The following is a 19,594-nucleotide window of genomic DNA, read 5'->3' as shown; positions in this document are numbered from 1 at the left end:
GGTAAGCTGCTCTGACAACTGATGCTTAAAGTTAATGAGGGAGATAAGAGTCTCCAGCTTCAGAGATTTTTGCAATTCATTCCAGTCATTGGCAGCAGAGAACTGGAAGGAATGGCGGCCAAAGGAGGTGTTGGCTTTGGGGATGACCAGTGAGATATACCTGCTGGAGTGCATACTACGGTTGGGTGTTGCTATGGTGACCAATGAACTAAGATAAGGCGGGGATTTGCCTTGCAGTGATTTATAGATGGACTGGAGCCAGTGGGTTTGGCAACGAATATGTAGTAGGACCAGCCAACAAGAGCGTACAGGTCACAGTGGTGGGTAGTATATGGGGCTTTGGTGACAAAACGGATGGCACTGTGATAGACTACATCAAATTTGCTGAGAAGAGTGTTGGAGGCTATTTTGTAAATGACATCGCCGAAGTCAAGGATCGGTAGGATAGTCAGTTTTACGAGGGCATGTTTGGCAGCATGAGTGAAGGAGGCTTTGTTGCGAAATAGGAAGCCGATTCTAGATTTAACTTTGGATTGGAGATGCTTAATGTGAGTCTGGAAGGAGAGTTTACAGTCTAACCAGACACCTAGGTATTTGTAGTTGTCCACATACTCTAGGTCAGACCCGTTCGATTGAAGAGCATGCATTTAGTTTTACTAGTGTTTAAGAGCAGTTGGAGGGTACTGAAGGAGTGTTGTATGGCATTGAAGCTCGTTTGGAGGTTTGTTAACACAGTGTCCAATGAAGGGCCAGATGTATACAAAATGGTGTCGTCTGCGTAAGGGTGGATCTCAGAGTCACCAGCAGCAAGAGCGACATCATTGATATACACAGAGAAAGAGTCGGCCCAAGAATTGAACCCTGTGGCACCCCCATAGAGACTGCCATAGGTCCAGACAACAGGCCCTCCGATTTGACACATTGAACTCTATCTGAGAAGTAGTTGGTGAACCAGGCGAGGCATTCATTTGAGAAACCAACGCTATTTAGTCTGGCAATAAGAATGCGGTGGTTGACAGAGTGGAAAGCCTTGGCCAGGTCGATGAAGACGGCTGCACAGTACTGTCTATTATCGATCGCAGTTATAATATCGTTTAGGACCTTGAGCGTGGCTGAGGTGCACCCATGACCAGCTCGGAAACCGGATTGCATAGCAGAGAAGGTACGGTGGGATTCGAAATGGTCAGTGATCTGTTTGTTAACTTGGGGTGCATGGGCAAGTTGCAGCGGAGGGTGCAGAGCTGGTGGCCGGGGTAGTGGTAACCAGGTGGAAAGCATGGCCAGCCGTAGCAAAATGCTTGTTGAAATTCGCGATTATTGTAGATTTATCGGTGGTGATAGTGTTTCCTAGCCTCAGTGCAGTGGGCAGCTGAGAGGTGGTGCTCTTATTCTCCATGGACTTTACAGTGTCCCAAAACTTTTTGGAGTTAGTGCTACAGGATGCAAATTTCTGTTTGAAAAAGCTAGCCTTTGCTTTCCTAACTGCTTGTGTATATTGGTTCCTAACTTCCCTGAAAAGTTGCATATCGCGGGGGCTATTCGATGCTAATGCAGTACGCCACAGGATGTTTTTGTGCTGGTCAAGGGCAGTCAAGTCTGAGGAGAACCAGGGGCTATATCTGTTCTTAGTTCTGTATTTTTTGAATGGGGCATGCTTATTTAAGATTGAGAGGAAATTACTTTTAAAGAACAACCAGGCATCCTCTACTGACGGAATGAGATTGATATCCATCCAGGATACCTGGGCCAGGTCAATTAGGAAGGCCTGCTCGCTAAAGTGTTTTAGGGAGCGTTTGACAGTGATGAGGGCTGGTCATTTGACCGCGGACCCGTTACGGACGCAGGCAATTAGGCAGTGATCGCTGAGATCCTGGTTGAAGACAGCGGAGGTGTATTTAGAGGGTAAGTTAGTCAGGATGATATCTATGAGGGTGCCCATGTTAACGGATTTAGGATTGTACCTGGTAGGTTCGTTGATAATTTGTGTGAGATTGGGGGCATCTAGTTTGGATTGTAGGATGGCCGGGGTGTTAAGCATATCTCAGTTTAGGTCACCAAGCAGTACGAACTCTGAGGATAAATGGGGGGCAATCAATTCACATATGGTGTCCAGGGCACAGCTGGGGGCTGAGGGGGGTCTGTAGCAAGCGGCAACAGTGAGATACTTATTTCTGGAAAGTTGGATTTTTAGAAGTAGAAGCTCAAACTGTTTGGGCACAGACCTGGATAGTATGATAGAGCTCTGCAGGCTCTCTCTACAGTAGATTGCAACTCCACCCCCTTTGGCAGTTCTATCTAGATGGAAAATGTTGTAGTTGGGGATGGAAATTTCAGAATTTTTGGTGGCCTTCCTAAGCCAGGATTCAGACACTGCTAGAACATCAGGATTGGCTGAGTGTACTAACGCAGTGAATAACTCAAACTTGGGAAGGAGGCTTCTGATGTTAACGTGCAGAAAACCAAGGCTTTTACGGTTACAGAAGTCAACAAATGATAGTTCCTGGGGAGTAGGAGTGAAACTGGGGGCTGCAGGGCCTGGGTTAGCCTCTACATCACCAGAGGAACAGAGGAGGACTAGAATTAGGATATGGCTAAAGGCTTTAAGAACTGGTCTTCTAGTGCGTTGGGTACAGAGAATAAAGGGGGCAGATTTCCGGGCGTTGTAGAATAGATTCAGGGCATTATGTACAGACAAGGATATGGAAGGATATGAGTACAGTGGAGGTAAACCTAAGCGTTGGGTAACAATGAAAGAGATAGCATCACTGGAGGCACCGATTGAGCCGGTCTCGGCGTGTATGGGGGGTGGAACAAAGGAACTATTTGAGGTAGTTTTGTATAATAAGAACTAACTGGAACAGCAATAGGCAAGGCATATTGACATAGGAGAGAGCCATAAAGCAATCACAGGTGTTATTAGAGAGAGCTAAGGCAACAACTGGTAATGGCGATAAAGTTTGGGCCGAGGCTAAACAGATAAACAGGACAGGGTACCGTGTAAAGGAACAGTCCAGCAGGCATCAGCTGTGCAGCTGAGTGATCATAAGATCCAGTGAACAGCAATATGTGAGTTCGAGAGCAGTTCGAATTGGTGCCACAGCACAGGCGAGCAGGAAGAAGAAGGCTGTTGATTGCGTGTGCTAGTGGCCGGGGCTAGCAGATGGATCTTCGTGGTCATCGCAACGGGAAGCCTGTTGAAACCACAGACGATTACGTTGGCAGACCAGTCGTGATGGATCATCGGGGCTCCGTGTTGACTCTAGAAGGTCCCGTCCGGTTGACAGAGTGGTAGATAGCCGGGAGATGTGCCTGACTCAAGGCTAGCTCAAGGCTGATTAGCCAACAACAACGTTCATTTGGTTGCAGCTAGCTAGTTACGATTGTCCAGTGATTCAGTGATTCCGGCAGAAAATCCGATAGGTTCTGGGTCGATAACGCGCTGTGCAGACAGTGAAGACTGGCCGATAATAGTCCAGGCTAGAGCTGGCTGGTAGGTAGTGCAGGCCACGGACAATGGTGAAAAACCACTAACAGTAGCTAATAGCAAGTAGCTAGTTAGCTGGCTACTCCCATTCGGTAGACAGAGAGGTAGATAGCCGGGATATGGGCTTGCTCGGGGCTAGCTCAAGGCTAAGTGGTGCTTGCTTCTGGGGCAGTGGTGATTAGCCTACAGCAACATCCATTCGACATCCATTCGGTTGCGGCTAGCTAGTTGCGATCTGGTGTTAAGGTTCAGTGATTCAGTTATTGTCACGGTTTACTAAGCCAGAACCCAGAAGCAGACCAGGACAAGGTAAGTTGAAACAAAGGTGAGTGTTTATTTAATAGATCCACGAGTGAGGCTGAATAATCCAGGGAACAGAGCGGGTGGCGTGGATGGGTTGTTGAGGGTGCAGTGGTAGGTCCAGTAATGGCTCGGCAGCCGCCGACCATCAGGCAGAGGTTGGGTGAAGGTTCCGGATGAGTGACTGCAGATGGAACAAAACGGAGGTAAGTACAAAACAAGCAAACAAGGTGCAAAACAACAAAACTAACGCTATATGCTCTAAGGCTGATCCACCGATAAACATACTGTTCATGGCTAACGATCCGGCAGGGAATGGATGTTAGGACAGAGCCTAAGAAGGGTGATGATCAGGACCAGGTGTGCAGATTGCTGATGGGATGCAGGTGCGGAAATCAAGAGAGCTCCCGCCTAGCAACGTTGCCCGGCAACCAGGCAGGGAGCGTTCCAGAACCCTCGGGAAACTGGAGATCCCGAGCAGAAAAACTAGTACACAGACAGGAACCGACTCAGACTGCAGGGATCGTTACAGTACCCCCCCTCCGACGAACGCCACCGGGCGGACTCCCGGAGCGCCAGGATGGAGGCGGTAGAAGTCACGAATGAGGTCAGCATCTAGGATCTGTCGCCGCGGAATCCAACTCCTCTCTTCAGGACCATACCCCTCCCAGTCCACGAGATACTGGAAACCCCGGCCCCGCCGTCTGGAATCCATGATGCGTCGCACCGTGTAGGCAGGACCACCTCCGATCATCCGAGGAGGAGGAGGAGGAGGCGGAGGAGGCAACAGAGGACTGAGGAGAACAGGCTTGAGGCAGGAGACATGAAAGGTGGGATGGACTCTGAGCGTTCTCGGTAGTTTGAGTCGAACTGCAACCGGATTGATCACCTTCTCCACCACAAACGGACCAATGAACTTCGGTGACAACTTCCTAGACTCAGTCCGTAAAGGAAGATCCCGTGTGGCCAACCAGACCCTATCTCCGATGGTATAGGTGGGAGCGGGGATCCGGCGACGATTCGCCTGGAGCTGATACCGGTCCGAAACTCTAAGGAGTGCCTTTCTGGCCCGATGCCAGGTCCGGTGGCAACGACGAATATGGGCCTGAACAGAGGGCACTGAGAGCTCCTTCTCCTGAGAAGGGAACAAGGGAGGTTGGTAGCCATACAGGCACTGGAAGGGAGACATCCCAGTGGCAGATGTAGGGAGAGTATTGTGGGCATACTCAACCCAAGGCAACTGAGAGACCCAGGAGGTGGGGTTGGAGGAGACAAGGCAGCGTAGCGTGGATTCCATCTTCTGGTTGGCTCTCTTCGCCTGACCATTAGATTGGGGGTGAAAACCAGATGTGAGACTGACTGTAGCTCCAATAGCCAAACAGAAGGACTTCCAGACAGCAGAGGTAAACTGAGGGCCACGGTCGGAAACGATATCACTGGGCAAACCGTGGACCCTGAAAACCTCCCTAACCAGGATCTCGGACGTCTCCGAGGCAGAGGGAAGCTTGGCAATTGGCACAAAGTGGGCGAACTTGCTGAATCTGTCCACGATAGTCAGAACGACCGTGTTCCCCTCAGAAGAGGGCAACCCAGTGACAAAGTCCAGGGCCAGATGCGACCATGGTCGCCGGGGAATAGGAAGGGGGTGAAGTAGTCCAGAGCTGGGCCGATTGGTACTCTTATTCTGCGCACACACTGGACAGGCAGCAACAAAACCCTGAGTATCCTCGGCCATGGCAGGCCACCAAAAACGTCTGCGAAGAAACGCCATCGTCCGAGCCACGCCAGGGTGACAAGCCATCTTGCTGGCGTGGGACCATTTGAGGACAGCAGGACGAACCGACTCAGGCACAAACAACCGACCGGGTGGACCGTTACCGGGACCGGGCTGCGTCCGAAGGGCCGCCATCACCTCCTCCTCAATCTTCCACATAACTGCTCCCACGACGCAGTTCCGGGGAGAATCGTCTCGGTCTTGGACCCACTCTCTTCCGTCTTGGAGAACATCCGGGACAAGGCGTCCGCCTTGCCGTTCTTAGATCCAGGTCGGAACGTCAGGAAAAAATTGAATCGTCCGAAAAACAACGCCCACCTGGCCTGACGGGAGTTGAGACGTCTAGCCGATTGCACGTAAGCAAGATTCTTGTGGTCAGTCCAGACAATAAACGGTTGCTCCGCCCCCTCCAACCAGTGGCGCCACTCCTCCAAGGCAAGTTTCACCGCGAGAAGCTCCCGGTTACCCACATCGTAGTTCCTCTCCGCAGGCGAAAGGCGACGAGAGTAGTAGGCGCAGGGATGGAGTTTACTGTCCGTGGAGCATCGCTGCGACAGGATGGCGCCAACTCCCACATCAGACGCGTCCACTTCAACGACGAACTGACGGGCCGTGTCCGGTTGAGAGAGAATCGGTGCGTTGGTGAATCGCCTCTTCAAATCCAGAAACGCTCGATCCGCCTCCGGATTCCACTTGAAGGTCCTGATACTGGAAGTCAAGGCAGTTAACGGAGCGGCCACACGGCTGTAATCCCGGATGAATCTGCGGTAGAAATTCGCAAACCCCAAAAATCTCTGGAGCTGCAATCTCGTACCGGGCTGGGCCCATTCCAGAACCGCTCTAACCTTCTCCTGGTCCATCCTAATCTCTCCCCTGGAGATGATGTACCCGAGGAAGGATGTCGTGTGGGCGTGAAACTCGCACTTCTCGGCCTTCACGAACAGGCGATTCTCCAACAATCGCTGCAGAACCTGCCGGACATGCTGGACGTGGTCGGAAGGTTCCTTCGAAAAGATCAGAATGTCATCCAGGTAAACAAACACAAAGAGACCGATCATATCTCTCAGGACGTCGTTCACCATACTCTGGAATACCGCTGGGGCATTGGTCAGTCCAAACGGCATCACCTGATACTCGAAGTGACCCATCGGTGTATTGAAACCCGTCAACCACTCGTCCCCCTCTCTGATCCGGACCATGTGATACGCATTGCGTAGGTCTAGCTTGGTGAACACCGTAGCACCCTGTAAGGAGTCGAAGGCAGAGCTCATCAAGGGCAGGGGATACTTGTTCTTGACCGTGATGTCATTCAACCCCCGATAATCAATACACGGTCGAAGAGAGCCATCCTTCTTACCCACAAAGAAGAATCCTGCCCCCAGGGGTGATGACGAGGGACGAACGAGACCAGCAGCTAGGGACTCCTTGATGTAGGTCTCCAAAGCCTCACGTTCAGGTCGGGAGATACTGTATAACCTTCCCTTGGGGTAGACGGCTCCAGGGAACAGGTTGATGGCACAATCATATGGTCGGTGGGGAGGGAGTGACAGAGCCTTCTGCTTACTGAACACTTCCCCCAAATCGTGATATGTCTCGGGAACCAGGGACAAATCTGGGGGTTTAGCCTCAATCACCTGACTGGGAACCGAATGGGGACAGGCAGTCTTGAGACAGTTAGCATGACAATCAAGGCTCCAACTCGTTACCTTGCCCATCACCCAATCGAACGTGGGATTGTGTTCCTTCAGCCAGGGGTATCCAAGGACCAGAGGAACATGGGAAGACGGCAGAATGAAGAATGAAATCATCTCCGAATGATTCCCCGACAACAGCATCTTAACCGGTTCAGTCCTCATTGTGATACGTGCCAGACTACTGCCGTTCAGAGTGGTCGCTTCAATGGCTTCCGGCAATTGCTCCTTGGAAAGCCCCAGCTGTTCCACCAACTCGGCATCAAGAAAGCTTCCATCGGCACCTGAATCGATAAAAGCGTTAATCGCTAAGCTCTGATTCCTGTTCATAAGGGTAGCCGGGAAACGGGGTCTGACAGAGGTATTGAGAGGTCGAAACTGGCTCGCTAAAAGTCCTCCCAACTTTAGCGAGCCGCGCAGTTTGACGACAGCCGGGAACAGGTGGCGAGGTAATGTCCCGAACCACCACAGTAGAGGCAACAGTTAGTCCTACGTCTGAGTTGGCGTTCCTCCTTGGTTAACCCGTGCCGCCCTACTTGCATGGGTTCAGAATCGGGAGACAGGACCTCCCCACTAATCCTGTGTGGTGGACGATGATCGACGTATTCTGGTCCAATCCCCGACCCGACTGGAACCTGAGAAGCTGATCGATTGGACGGAATCCATTGCTTCTCCCTCCTTCGCTCTCGGACTCGATTATCCACCCGAATAGACAAGGCTACCAAGCTGTCCAGGTCACTAGGCTCCGGATAGGAGATCAACTCATCCTTGAGCTGCTCCGACAGACCCTGGTAAAAGGCCGCTTGCAGAGACTCCTCATTCCACCCACTCTCCACAGCCAACGTCTTGAACTCGATCACGAAGTCGGCCACGCTGCGAGTTCCTTGGCGAAGCGAAAACAGGCGCCTAGCTGCGTCCCTCCCTCGGACGGAATGGTCGAAGAGCTTCCTCATCTCGGCCGTGAACCCCTGGTATGAAGCCATGCAGGGGTCCTGTCGTTCCCAAACGGCTGAAGCCCACTCCAGCGCTCGACCACGCAGCAACTCAATCACAAAGGCTATCCTAGCCTTGTCTGAGGCATAAGAGTAGGGCTGTAGATCGAACACTAACCCACACTGCATAAGGAAAGAACGGCATCTTCCCAGCTCCCCCTCATATTTATCCGGCGTCGGAACCTTGGGCTCACGGAAGGACACAGCTCCAGAAGCGGCAGGTGAGATGGGTGAAACCGGTAGTGGATCCTCCACCGGAAACTTGCGCTGGTTCTGGACCTCCGTCAGACCGGTAGAAAGGTTCCGAACTGACAACGCGATCTCCTGTAGTGCCGTGCTATGATGGCCCAACATCTTCTCCTGATGGGTAATGGCATGGCGAACAGAGTCCAGGTCCGCTGGGTTCATTACTGGCCGGATCGTTCTGTCACGGTTTACTAAGCCAGAACCCAGAAGCAGACCAGGACAAGGTAAGTTGAAACAAAGGTGAGTGTTTATTTAATAGATCCACGAGTGAGGCTGAATAATCCAGGGAACAGAGCGGGTGGCGTGGATGGGTTGTTGAGGGTGCAGTGGTAGGTCCAGTAATGGCTCGGCAGCCGCCGACCATCAGGCAGAGGTTGGGTGAAGGTTCCGGATGAGTGACTGCAGATGGAACAAAACGGAGGTAAGTACAAAACAAGCAAACAAGGTGCAAAACAACAAAACTAACGCTATATGCTCTAAGGCTGATCCACCGATAAACATACTGTTCATGGCTAACGATCCGGCAGGGAATGGATGTTAGGACAGAGCCTAAGAAGGGTGATGATCAGGACCAGGTGTGCAGATTGCTGATGGGATGCAGGTGCGGAAATCAAGAGAGCTCCCGCCTAGCAACGTTGCCCGGCAACCAGGCAGGGAGCGTTCCAGAACCCTCGGGAAACTGGAGATCCCGAGCAGAAAAACTAGTACACAGACAGGAACCGACTCAGACTGCAGGGATCGTTACAGTTATTCCGGCAGAAAATCCGATGTTCTGGGTGAAAACCACTAACAGTGGCTAAAAGCAAGTAGCTAGTTAGCTAGTTAGCTGGCTAGCTAGTTACAACTGGAGATTCTAGATAAAGGTGAGTAAATAATAGAATCCGTTCCACATTGAGTGAGATGGGTTGCAGGAAAGTATATTTAGTAGAAGGATGAAAAGGACAAAAAAATACAGGCTATTTACATGGACACACAAGAGACCACGACCACACTGCTACGCCATCTTGGATCATTTAAACAGGCTAGATATTGATAAGCTTCATGATAGACATGATAGACTGGCAATAGATAAATGGACATAAACTGGATATTTTCTCACAATCAATGTTCATTGTCTGTCTGTGCTAATGTCATTTTATCTACACTATCAGCTTTTTCTGAGGTGAATTGTCTGCTCTCATAAACACTTCTAACTACGTAATGAAACCAAAACCCCATATCCCCAAGTGACCACAGTAACTGCAATGTGTACTGAATACTTGAACTCAACGGTACCACCAAATTAACGTTTTGATGAACATATCCTTTACACAATCCATTAGGGACCCAAGGCCTTGTCTCGCAGGTCCGACGAGGTGTGTGAGCCAAGATGCAATATGTTAAGAATGGAATACAACTCGAGTCGAGGGGACTTTTTAAAAGGTTCGTCTTCACTTCTCTCTTGAGACGTCCACAACTAGCTTCCCAACCCCCCGAAACCAATACATCTCAGACTATAAATGCATTCAGAAAAATATCATCTTTGCTTTCAGGGAGGGTGTTACATGAATAACTGAACTGCACAAAACAACTCAGGCCTGAGGTTGTCTAGTTGCTGCAAGTAGAAAATCCTAGGAAATGTTTTTTAATTGAAACAAGCTGTCTCCAATCAATCAATGTCTGGTTGTGCATGTGTGATTGGTGGGGGGATCGCCTGTGCCAGGGGAGGCGAATCTTAATCACATAAAGCCTATTATTTGACAGGGAATACTATTTGTAGATCAGTGATTTGACACCTTAATTTGCTCAAGCTGATCCTTTCCAATGGACTCAGAAGTTGTAGCTAAAAATGTGTCAATTTGTGGCAGTTAAAAGGGAGGGTCAATGAAACTAATGATGGAAGTATATTGTAGCAAATTCAATCCAACACCTTAACTGTACGAAAAAGGTTTGGACCACACACACACATACACACACACACACACACATTCACACACACACTCTCACACACACCCAGCAGTAGCCAGCCAGTGCTAGCTAGCCAAGCCAACTTTGTTCCATTGTTGTTGAGTTTGTTCTATTGGCATGCAAACTTAATAATAAATTATGCATCTTAGTATTTTTTATTTTCCTGTCACACTCACACTGTCTAATCCATACTTTGTGCTGCCAACCTAGGCTGTAAACACACCCCTTAAGCCCTGTGAATATTCTATGAGGGGGCGTGTACTTCTGGGTATGAAAAAGGAAAAACAAAAATCGACATTTTGTTGTTATTTGTTTTCCATTATTACATTTCCAATTTTGACACAATAAATTAGAATACAAGTTGATTTCCAATTGTAATTTTGCAAATTCAGTAACCAAAACCGAAAATCTATCAGGTTTTCCCTTTTTCCACTTTGTCTTTTGAATCAAATTACCAATTAATGACGATACATGGACCAGATCATGCTACAGATGAAATACAATAGCTCCGTTGGTAGAGGGTTGTGGGTTCGATTCCCATGGGGGACTGGTATGGAAATGTATGTAAGTCGCTTTGGATAAGAGCGTCTGCGAAATGATGTAAAATGTAAATAACAGCTATTGTCAAAAGATTTATAAGACAAGCAGCTCCAATACTGAAGTCAATTAGGAGAGTTGAAAAGAAAAAAAGTTATATATTTTGTTGCGTTGTTTCCATACTTTCCACCCTCATACTTTTTTGAGACGTGTCACAGACGCTCTAATTGCATCGCCCTTAGTCAGAGAGAGAGGAACAGCTACATCAACAGTAATCATGTCTTTACACTGCCTACACGTTCTGAGATAAGAGTCAAGAGAGGTCACCCAGAGTTCTAGAACTCTAAATAGAACAGTTTACTCCAGACATTGAGTAAAGAGATAGAGATTGACCTGCGTTGAGTACAAAAAGACTGGAGACAAATAGTAAAGAGATCTGACAAAGCTTGAGACACTGCTGTTTGAATATAGAAAAACTCAATATGTGATCAGTACAGAACATACTGTTTTAAAGTTGCACTTGTATGGACTCCCAATGAAAAATACTACATTATCTAATTTACTAATCACCATCAGATTCCACGTTGCGTCAATGCTTAAGGAATCGTTTCATCAGAACTGTACATATGTCTTCTGAGAGTGTTGCATGTCCACAAAGGTATGTCTTCTTGGAGTGTTCCATGTCCACAAAGGTATGTCTTCTAAGAGTGTTCCATGTCTACAAAGGTATGTATTCTGAGAGTGGCCCATGTCCACAAAGTATTGTCGTCTGAGAGTGTTCCATGTCCACAAAGGCCTATCCTTTTAATGCAAACAAAATATCACCAACATCTATAGTGTGCATTAAAAAGCCCAAAAGCTTCTGTTACAAACTCGTATAGTTCGCATTCTCCAACGAAGGCCATCACAGACTGAAAGCTTAGCGAAATACAACTGTAAAATTGCATCTGATCGAAGTGACTGTGTGGAGACTCTTTTTTCATTAGGACCTCCCATAGTGACAACCTCTGAATCGGCACAAGTTTCATTGTTATGACTGAGATTGGGGTCAGTTAGCAACCCAAGGTGTCAGTCTTCTCCCTCCTCCAACTTAACCAGACTCCCCTGTTGTGATAGACATCTTGGTAGCCAGGTCATACTCATTGACCATGATTAAAAAATATAAAACATCAACAGCTTGGAGCTTTATCCGACTGTGTATCACAGTTTGAAATCCAAAACATACTGTATCAAACAACCAACTGTGTTGAAAAAATGACATGGAGCTCACCTTCTGGTCGTGGCTGTAGGCTAGGGCCCAATCCTCCTGTGTTGGGTGGAACAGGAGGCTTAGGATGTAGAAGCTGAGGCGGTATTTCTGATAGCTCGCTCCTTCATCCGAGCTGATGAGCACACTACTCTCAAACTCAGGGTCTGTCAGCACCATTATCTGGAAGAGAGGGAGAGGGGGTGGGATGGAGAGAGAGAGAGAGAAGGGGGGTGGGGGTGAGAGAGGGAGGAGATGGAGAGGGATAGAGAAAGAAAGAGAGGGAAGTTATGAGTAGAGAGTGAGGAGAGAGAGTGAGGAGAGAGAGAGAGAGAGAGAGAGAGAGAGAGAGAGAGAGAGAGAGAGAGAGAGAGAGAGAGAGAGAGATGGAGATAAATAGGAGTAAGAAAGAAAGAGAGAGAGAGAGAGTTAGCCATGTCAGCACTCCAGGTCTAGGGCTTGGCATGCATCAAGCTGCTACTAGCACTAACACCTTCACTTTGTTTTGGACTTAATTTTACAAATGTGCCTCTCGCCTCTGTTGCCATGGTTTTTTGGCCTCTTCCAGTGCACTCACAGGTCTGCACTTTGGTGCACTTTGGCTTCCAGTCACCCCTCTACAAATACATCCCCTTTAATGAGGTAGAGGTGGTTCAGAATACCCCTGTGGACCTATAAGTCAACAATGAGGGACCAAAACACAACTACAACAAAAAGTTGCCATTTTAAAGAATAGGACATTTTTTATAGAATCCAAACTTGTGCTATAGTGTTTTGTACCACAGCTGCATAGCAAGGGACACCTCGATAACTTTGCGTTTACCATGTGTGATTACATGTGTAGACAATGCAATTTGTTTTGAATGATATCTACTGTAAATCTGTGATAAGAATGAACAAATATTTGTGCAATTAAGAATCATGTCTTTGTGGAATGCTCTATCTTACCACAGTGGGAGGAATCCTAATTCCATGCTAGGAATAATACTGTCTCTACTTTCATTTTGTCATGAATTCAATGAAAATGTAAATGTATTGCTGTACATTTGTTAGAAATGAGCCTCTCGAGAAAGCAATAACAGAGCAAGATCTGTAAAACTAAAATCATAATAGGAACACAAATGTACGTATTAAGTACAATTATGTAAATTACAGTACATGTTCATACTATAAAACCAAAGATACTGTGAAAGTACACAACATTGATACAACTTAATAATGATAAAGCCCTATGTTTGGAAGATTGTATGATATATAATATGAAACACCACATTGTAACAAAATCTGACCTTATTGGTGTACTATCTATATATTGGTATAATATGATTTATTTGTGGGGGGAAGTAAAGCAGACATTTTCATTACAGTTCATTACTCTCAAAACACAGATACATCCCTAAAAAGCATTTCCACTATATAGAACCAGAGCCTTTTTTCTCAAACTAATCCATATATATCTGGATTAATAAGACATGCTTAGCTCAAATATGCTTTCTGTTTGTGATTTAATGCAATACAACATTAACCTGACACCTGGCTTTAATTATAATAAAACTACTAAAACCAGACAGAAAAAGGAGAAGGGAAAAGCGTTACTTGGATAGTGCCACAGCCCGAACGGCTGTGTTTGTTTTCCCTGCAACAGTTTTGAATTGGAAAAAACAGCAGTGCATTTGTCACTGACAAAAATACCACCCTCTTTCCCCAGCTTTAACTAGAAATCCTCCCCACCCCTCTTTCCCCAGCTTTAACTAGGAATCCTCCCTGGTGGTGATTTAGATCAATTGTTTTTCATTAAGAGCCAATAAACAGACTGTGGATTCTGTGCCAGTTTTTCGCTCTTTTTTATTTTTCCTTCTATTTTTTGTTGTTGGCCTGACCTTCCAATTGTGCCATTCATTACCCTCACTGAGGTACGAGGGACAGCGAAGGGCCCCCTCTATTTCTCCCAGTGTCTTAGGGCCTTGTCACATGTAATTTATAGCTTCTAAGGTAAAGTCTAAACTTTTTCCATAATATTGTATTAAGCGACAGCATTTATTATGAGTGGAAATTGCATTTCTGATTCATCTGTCAGGCCCTTTCTCTCTGTCTCACCACTTAGAGGGGAAAGTACAAATGCTAGACGTCCTTGAAGGGTCTGGGTGGATCTGTGTTTCTTCACCACTGAACAGGGAGACAGTGAACGTTTCTCAGCTCTCTAATAATAATTTAGGAGAGACCTTTTCAACCAGGCTTCCTTTATATTTACTCTAATACACATATTAAGACATATCTTTATAGAGGGCTTGTTGTATAGCTGTGGGCATAGCTGTACTCTGTATATAACCTATATACACTGTATCACTGTTGCATTTATTGGAAGGTGTAATATACACTTTATATGTTGAGAATAAAAGGAATTGGAGAAGACTGGAAATGTATTAACTGCCAAAGATAATTGATCTTTAACCAACCTGATTTATTTTCCTGCACAGTAAACATTATTTGACATGTGACATATTCAAGAATAAACCCTATTCAAACATTATTTATCTTACAAAATGTAGAAAAATTTATTGGACAAATACCATAACGGGACTAAAAGCCTTCTCATAACCCTTCTCTCAGTAGATTGAATTAATTTCCTTTCTTAGATTGTTTATGTGGATCATAGGGATATGGATATGTCCATCTGTTCCTGAATCAGTTTTAACAGGCACTAAGTTCCACGAGGGGAGCTTACGTAATAGTCACATCATCGTCAATAACTTTCACATCATCAAATACACCATCGCCAGGTAATTAAGATTTCGCTCCACATCCACTTGCCAATTCCTCACCAATGCGTCTCCCAGCAACAAAGAGGAGAGAGGTTGGTAACAAAGATTAGATCAATACAGGTTGGAGGGATAACCTCTGCACGCTATCTGCTGATGTTCAGCTAGTCGGTGGGAGTCGAGCGACCGAGCTAATCGTCATGCGACGGGTGCGATAGTCATTGCTGTGTTGTCTGAGGGGCTTCAGCCTGCTGTTGGACGGTGCTCGAGCCTTCTGATGACCATAAACAAAGGGAGGAGAGGAGGAGAGGATGCCTCACAGCAGATGAATCATGTCAAACACAGATCAATTGCGGCCTATCTGTAAGTGAGCACTCTATAGGGAAGGTATAAATAGGCTCATTTCCGGTGAATTGGGATATCTATCTAGCTACAACCATAGAAATATAATATCTATTAATTCTATGTCTATGTCTATTAATTATATGTATATGTCTATAAGCAGTGGTTGTGAGTCAAACTGTGCAGAAGACCTCGGAAAAATGCTGAACATGCATAAGGGTGTCTTCTTTAAAAGCTTGAAGATTAATGTCAGCACCATCATTCAAATCTATTATCTTCTCTTAGAAAGGTCAAGCCTCTGGTTTTTTTCCTTTAGACAACATGTGAGAATATAGTCGGTGACATTAACAGAATCTTGTTGTGTGGAAACGAATCGATTGTAATGCTATATTTACGTGGGAGAAAAAAACACCCTTGAGGCATTAAATACACAAATATATTGTGTTGGGTCATTACTGCCTCATCTCAACAGATACAGAGATAAGCCTCTTCGTGTTTTTCCCATGCTATACATGCAGATTTTATGCTTGGCCACTCAAATGCAATGAGGAAAAAACATCCCATCTTATCCAGTAGAGAGCTGGGCTCATCCGTCGATAATGAGATAAGAGATAAGGTGAGGAGGATTGTGGATCGGTGGAAGCCAGAGGTCAATAGTGGTTGTCTACAAAACGTGGCCCTAACGAGGGCATCCGGACATCATGTGGCTAGCTTCTACTACAACATAATTCCGTAACTGGGGTGAAGCAAACTGCAACATCCTCAGTCTATCACCATAAAAGGGAGATGATTAGGCCCTTGCAGCAAATATGTTGTCTGTCCATGTATCTCATGTGTCTTTGGCTTGGTTAGCCTATATCCCTGTACCTGGGAAATGTGCTGGATGGGCATACTCTACCTTCAACTATAGGGTCTATCGCTAAGTCCGGACGGCCGGTGGGAAAATAGTCACAGGGTCAGACCAAGGTATTACTGAGTCCAAGGCTGACGCGGGATATGTCCATCAGCTCGGTATCCCACAAACCCTCTCTTTCCATGGAGGGATTTTCAGGGTCAGCGCTAGTGATCTATGGACTGATTTAACTCTCTTCGGGAGTCCCAGAAAGCCAGCTGGGGCCCTTTTCCCTTCACATTCCCACAGAGAAAAGTTTAATCATGGATGGTTTGCTAGTGAGGAACCTTAGCATGACCCTTAAAAAGGTTCAGGAGAGACTGAGACACCTGTGTTATAATGTGGAATAGATGGTCTACTTCCCAAAGTAAAAAGAAACTTCGCTCAGAGAAGACACACCTACTTTTTAAAATTAGTTTTGCTTCAGCATTTATCTACAAACCAACAAGACTCTGTCTTGAATACGTTTTGGCTTTCTAACAGGTCTTTCTGGTCTCTGTGTTGTGTCATGGTAAATGTTCTGAGGCTATAACTAAGTTTTGCTTGGTAACAGTCTTGAACTGACTTTCTAAGTCCAAGCAAGCTGCCAGCATAAGGCAATGTAAGCTAAATAAGGTCATTAAACTTTGGCCATCTCACAAATTACAAAGACATTTAAACGCTTGAAAGAAAATATTTATTCAAACCATATTTATTTTATTGTATAGTTAGTCTACCGTATAACCTTCACTTTGAGTTAACATTTGATTTGATCAGAAATAACAAATAGCGACAGCAGAGAATGGACAATGAACAATTCAGTTCCAGTTAATTCAACTAAATGTAATTAAATCCTTCTAAGTCTTAGACATTATTGTGTTATTGAAAATCATTCTTTTGAAGTTTGTCTTACCTTTCTCTTGTTGGATGGACAGACATACAGGTAACTCAGCACCGTCTTAGATCCCACTTTGTCATTCATCCTCTCATAGGTGGATCCATAGTCTGTTGATCTGTAAAGGGAAAAAATGTGTTTAGACTGAGAGAAATACAGACAGACAGACGTACAGACTTATAGACAGCGGTTATGTACCAACACCTGTTTTCAACCACAACCACATCTTAAGGTAGGTTTGTGACCTAATTCAATGATCTTGGCTTTGAACCATGTGAAATAGCCCTGTTATTGTGCATCTTAGAGTACTTGGCTATCTCACCCTTGTAACTACAGGAATCTAGAGTGCTCCTATAACATCCTATAACATGCAAACTAAATATACAACCATGTTGCACCGGGCAAAAACCATTCCTGTTTTATAACCCCCGCGGACCATTCTTGATACACCTGGGAAACTGTTGAGCGTGAAAAACCCAGCAGTGTTGCAGTTCTTGACACAAACCGGTGCGTCTGGCTCCTACTGCCATACATTTTACATTTACGTCAGTTAGCAGACACTCTTATCCAGAGCGACTTACAAATTGGTGCATTCAACTTATGATAGCCAGTGGGACAACCACCCAAGTTATATTTTTATTATTTTTATTATTATTATTATAATTTTTTACGGGGGGGGTGGATCGGATGTCGAAAACCTTCTTTTCAAATTGGTTGACAAAGTCATCAACAGAGAGGGAGGAGGGAGGGGGAGGAGGAGGAGGATTCAGCAGGGAGGAGAAGGTGGCAAAGAGCTTCCTAGGGTTAGAGGCAGAGGCTTGAAATTTAGAGTGGTAGAAAGTGGCTTTAGCAGCAGAAACAGAGGATGAAAATGTAGAGAGGATGGAGTGAAAAGATGACAGGTCCGCAGGGAGTCTAGTTTTTTCCTCCATTTCCGCTCGGCTTTCCGGAACCCTCTTCTGTGAGCTCGCAATGAGTCATCAAGCCACGGAGCAGGAGGGGAGGACCGAGCCGGCCGGGAGGATAGGGGACATAGAGAGTCAAAAGATGCAGAAAGGGAGGAGAGGAGGGTTGAGGAGGCAGAATCAGGAGATCGGAGGGAGAAGGATTTAGCAGAGGGAAGAGATGATAGGGTGGAAGAGGAGAGAGTAGCGGGAGAGAGAGAGCGAAGATTGTGACGGCACATTACCATCTGAGTAGGGGCAGAGTGAGTAGTGTTGGAGGAGAGCAAGAGAGAAAAGGATACAAAGTAGTGGTCGGAGACTTGGAGGGGAGTTGCAGTGAGATTAGTAGAAGAACAGCATCTAGTAAAGATGAGGTCAAGCGTATTGCCAGCCTTCTGAGTAGGGGGGGACGGTGAGAGGGTGAGGTCAAAAGAGGAAAGGAGTGGAAAGAAGGAGGCAGAGAGAAATGAGTCAAAGGCAGACGTAGGGAGGTTAAAGTCACCCAGAACTGTGAGGGGTGAGCCATCCTCAGGAAAGGAACTTATCAAGGCGTCAAGCTCATTGATGAACTCTCCAAGGGAACCTGGAGGGCGATAAATGATAAGGATGTTAAGCTTGAATAGGCTAGTGACTGTGACAGCATGGAATTCAAATGAGGAGATAGACAGATGGGTCAGGGGGAAAAGAGAGAATGTCCACTTGGGAGAGATGAGGATTCCTGTGCCACTGCCACGCTGACCAGATGCTCTCGGGGTATGCGAGAACACATGATCAGAGGAGGAAAGAGCAGTAGGAGTAGCAGTGTTTTCTGTGGTAATCCATGTTTTCGTCAGCGCCAAGAAGTTGAGGGACTGGAGGGTAGCATAGGCTGAGATGAACTCTGCCTTGTAGGCCGCAGAACGGCAGTTCCAGAGGCTGCCAGAAACCTGGAACTCCACATGGGTCGTGCGCGCAGGGACCACCAGATTAGAGTGGCAGCAGCCACGCGGTGTGAAGCGTTTGTATGGCCTGTGCAGAGAGGAGAGAACAGGGATAGACAGACACATAGTTGACAGGCTACAGAAAAGGCTACAATAATGCAAAGGAGATCGGAATGAAATTAACTAAATATCTGAGAAAGCGAGAGCGGGGCCTCCCTCATTTCGTTTCACTGAAACACTCAAATATAACTCTCCCAACTTCCACTTTAGAAATTATAATTGTTGTAAACTACAGCGGTTCAATATTTTCTAGGAATAGACTCTAACTTAGTTTATTCAGCTAGCTAACTTGGTACAGTATTCTTCCGTGAAAACCGCCCAGGGCACCGTATCCTATGACGCAATAGCTAACTAGCATGCTAGCTTCCAATAACACACGGTTTAGCACCAATACTCGGTTACAACAAACTACCAATAGTGTGTTAACACGCTAAACAGATCATTCGTGTCCGTGTCTAATGTTGTGTTCAAAATCACTTAATTTTTGTCTTGCCCATTCACCCTCTGAATGACACACAATCCATGTCTCCATTGTCTCAAGGCTTAACAATCCTTCTTTAACCTGTCTCCTCCCTTTCATCTACAC

General features: G+C 46.2%; 1 protein-coding gene across 2 annotated transcripts in view; it reads right to left on the bottom strand.

Annotated features, from left to right (window-relative positions):
• The window catches only part of LOC121533084 (VPS10 domain-containing receptor SorCS3), a 225,098-nt gene that overhangs the window by 106,752 nt on the left and 98,752 nt on the right, over nucleotides 1–19,594 (bottom strand). For both annotated transcript variants that reach the window (XM_041838846.2, XM_041838847.2), the window contains exons 3-4: nucleotides 17,103–17,202; nucleotides 12,242–12,400 (exon numbers count right to left, since the gene is read on the bottom strand). In XM_041838846.2, coding sequence (XP_041694780.1) covers nucleotides 12,242–12,400; nucleotides 17,103–17,202 — 259 coding nt within the window. The remainder of the gene's footprint in view (nucleotides 1–12,241; nucleotides 12,401–17,102; nucleotides 17,203–19,594) is intronic.

Source organism: Coregonus clupeaformis, unplaced genomic scaffold, assembly GCF_020615455.1.
Source record: "Coregonus clupeaformis isolate EN_2021a unplaced genomic scaffold, ASM2061545v1 scaf0186, whole genome shotgun sequence".
NCBI classification, from domain to species: domain Eukaryota; kingdom Metazoa; phylum Chordata; class Actinopteri; order Salmoniformes; family Salmonidae; genus Coregonus; species Coregonus clupeaformis.
This window is presented reverse-complemented; position numbering and strand designations above follow the sequence as displayed.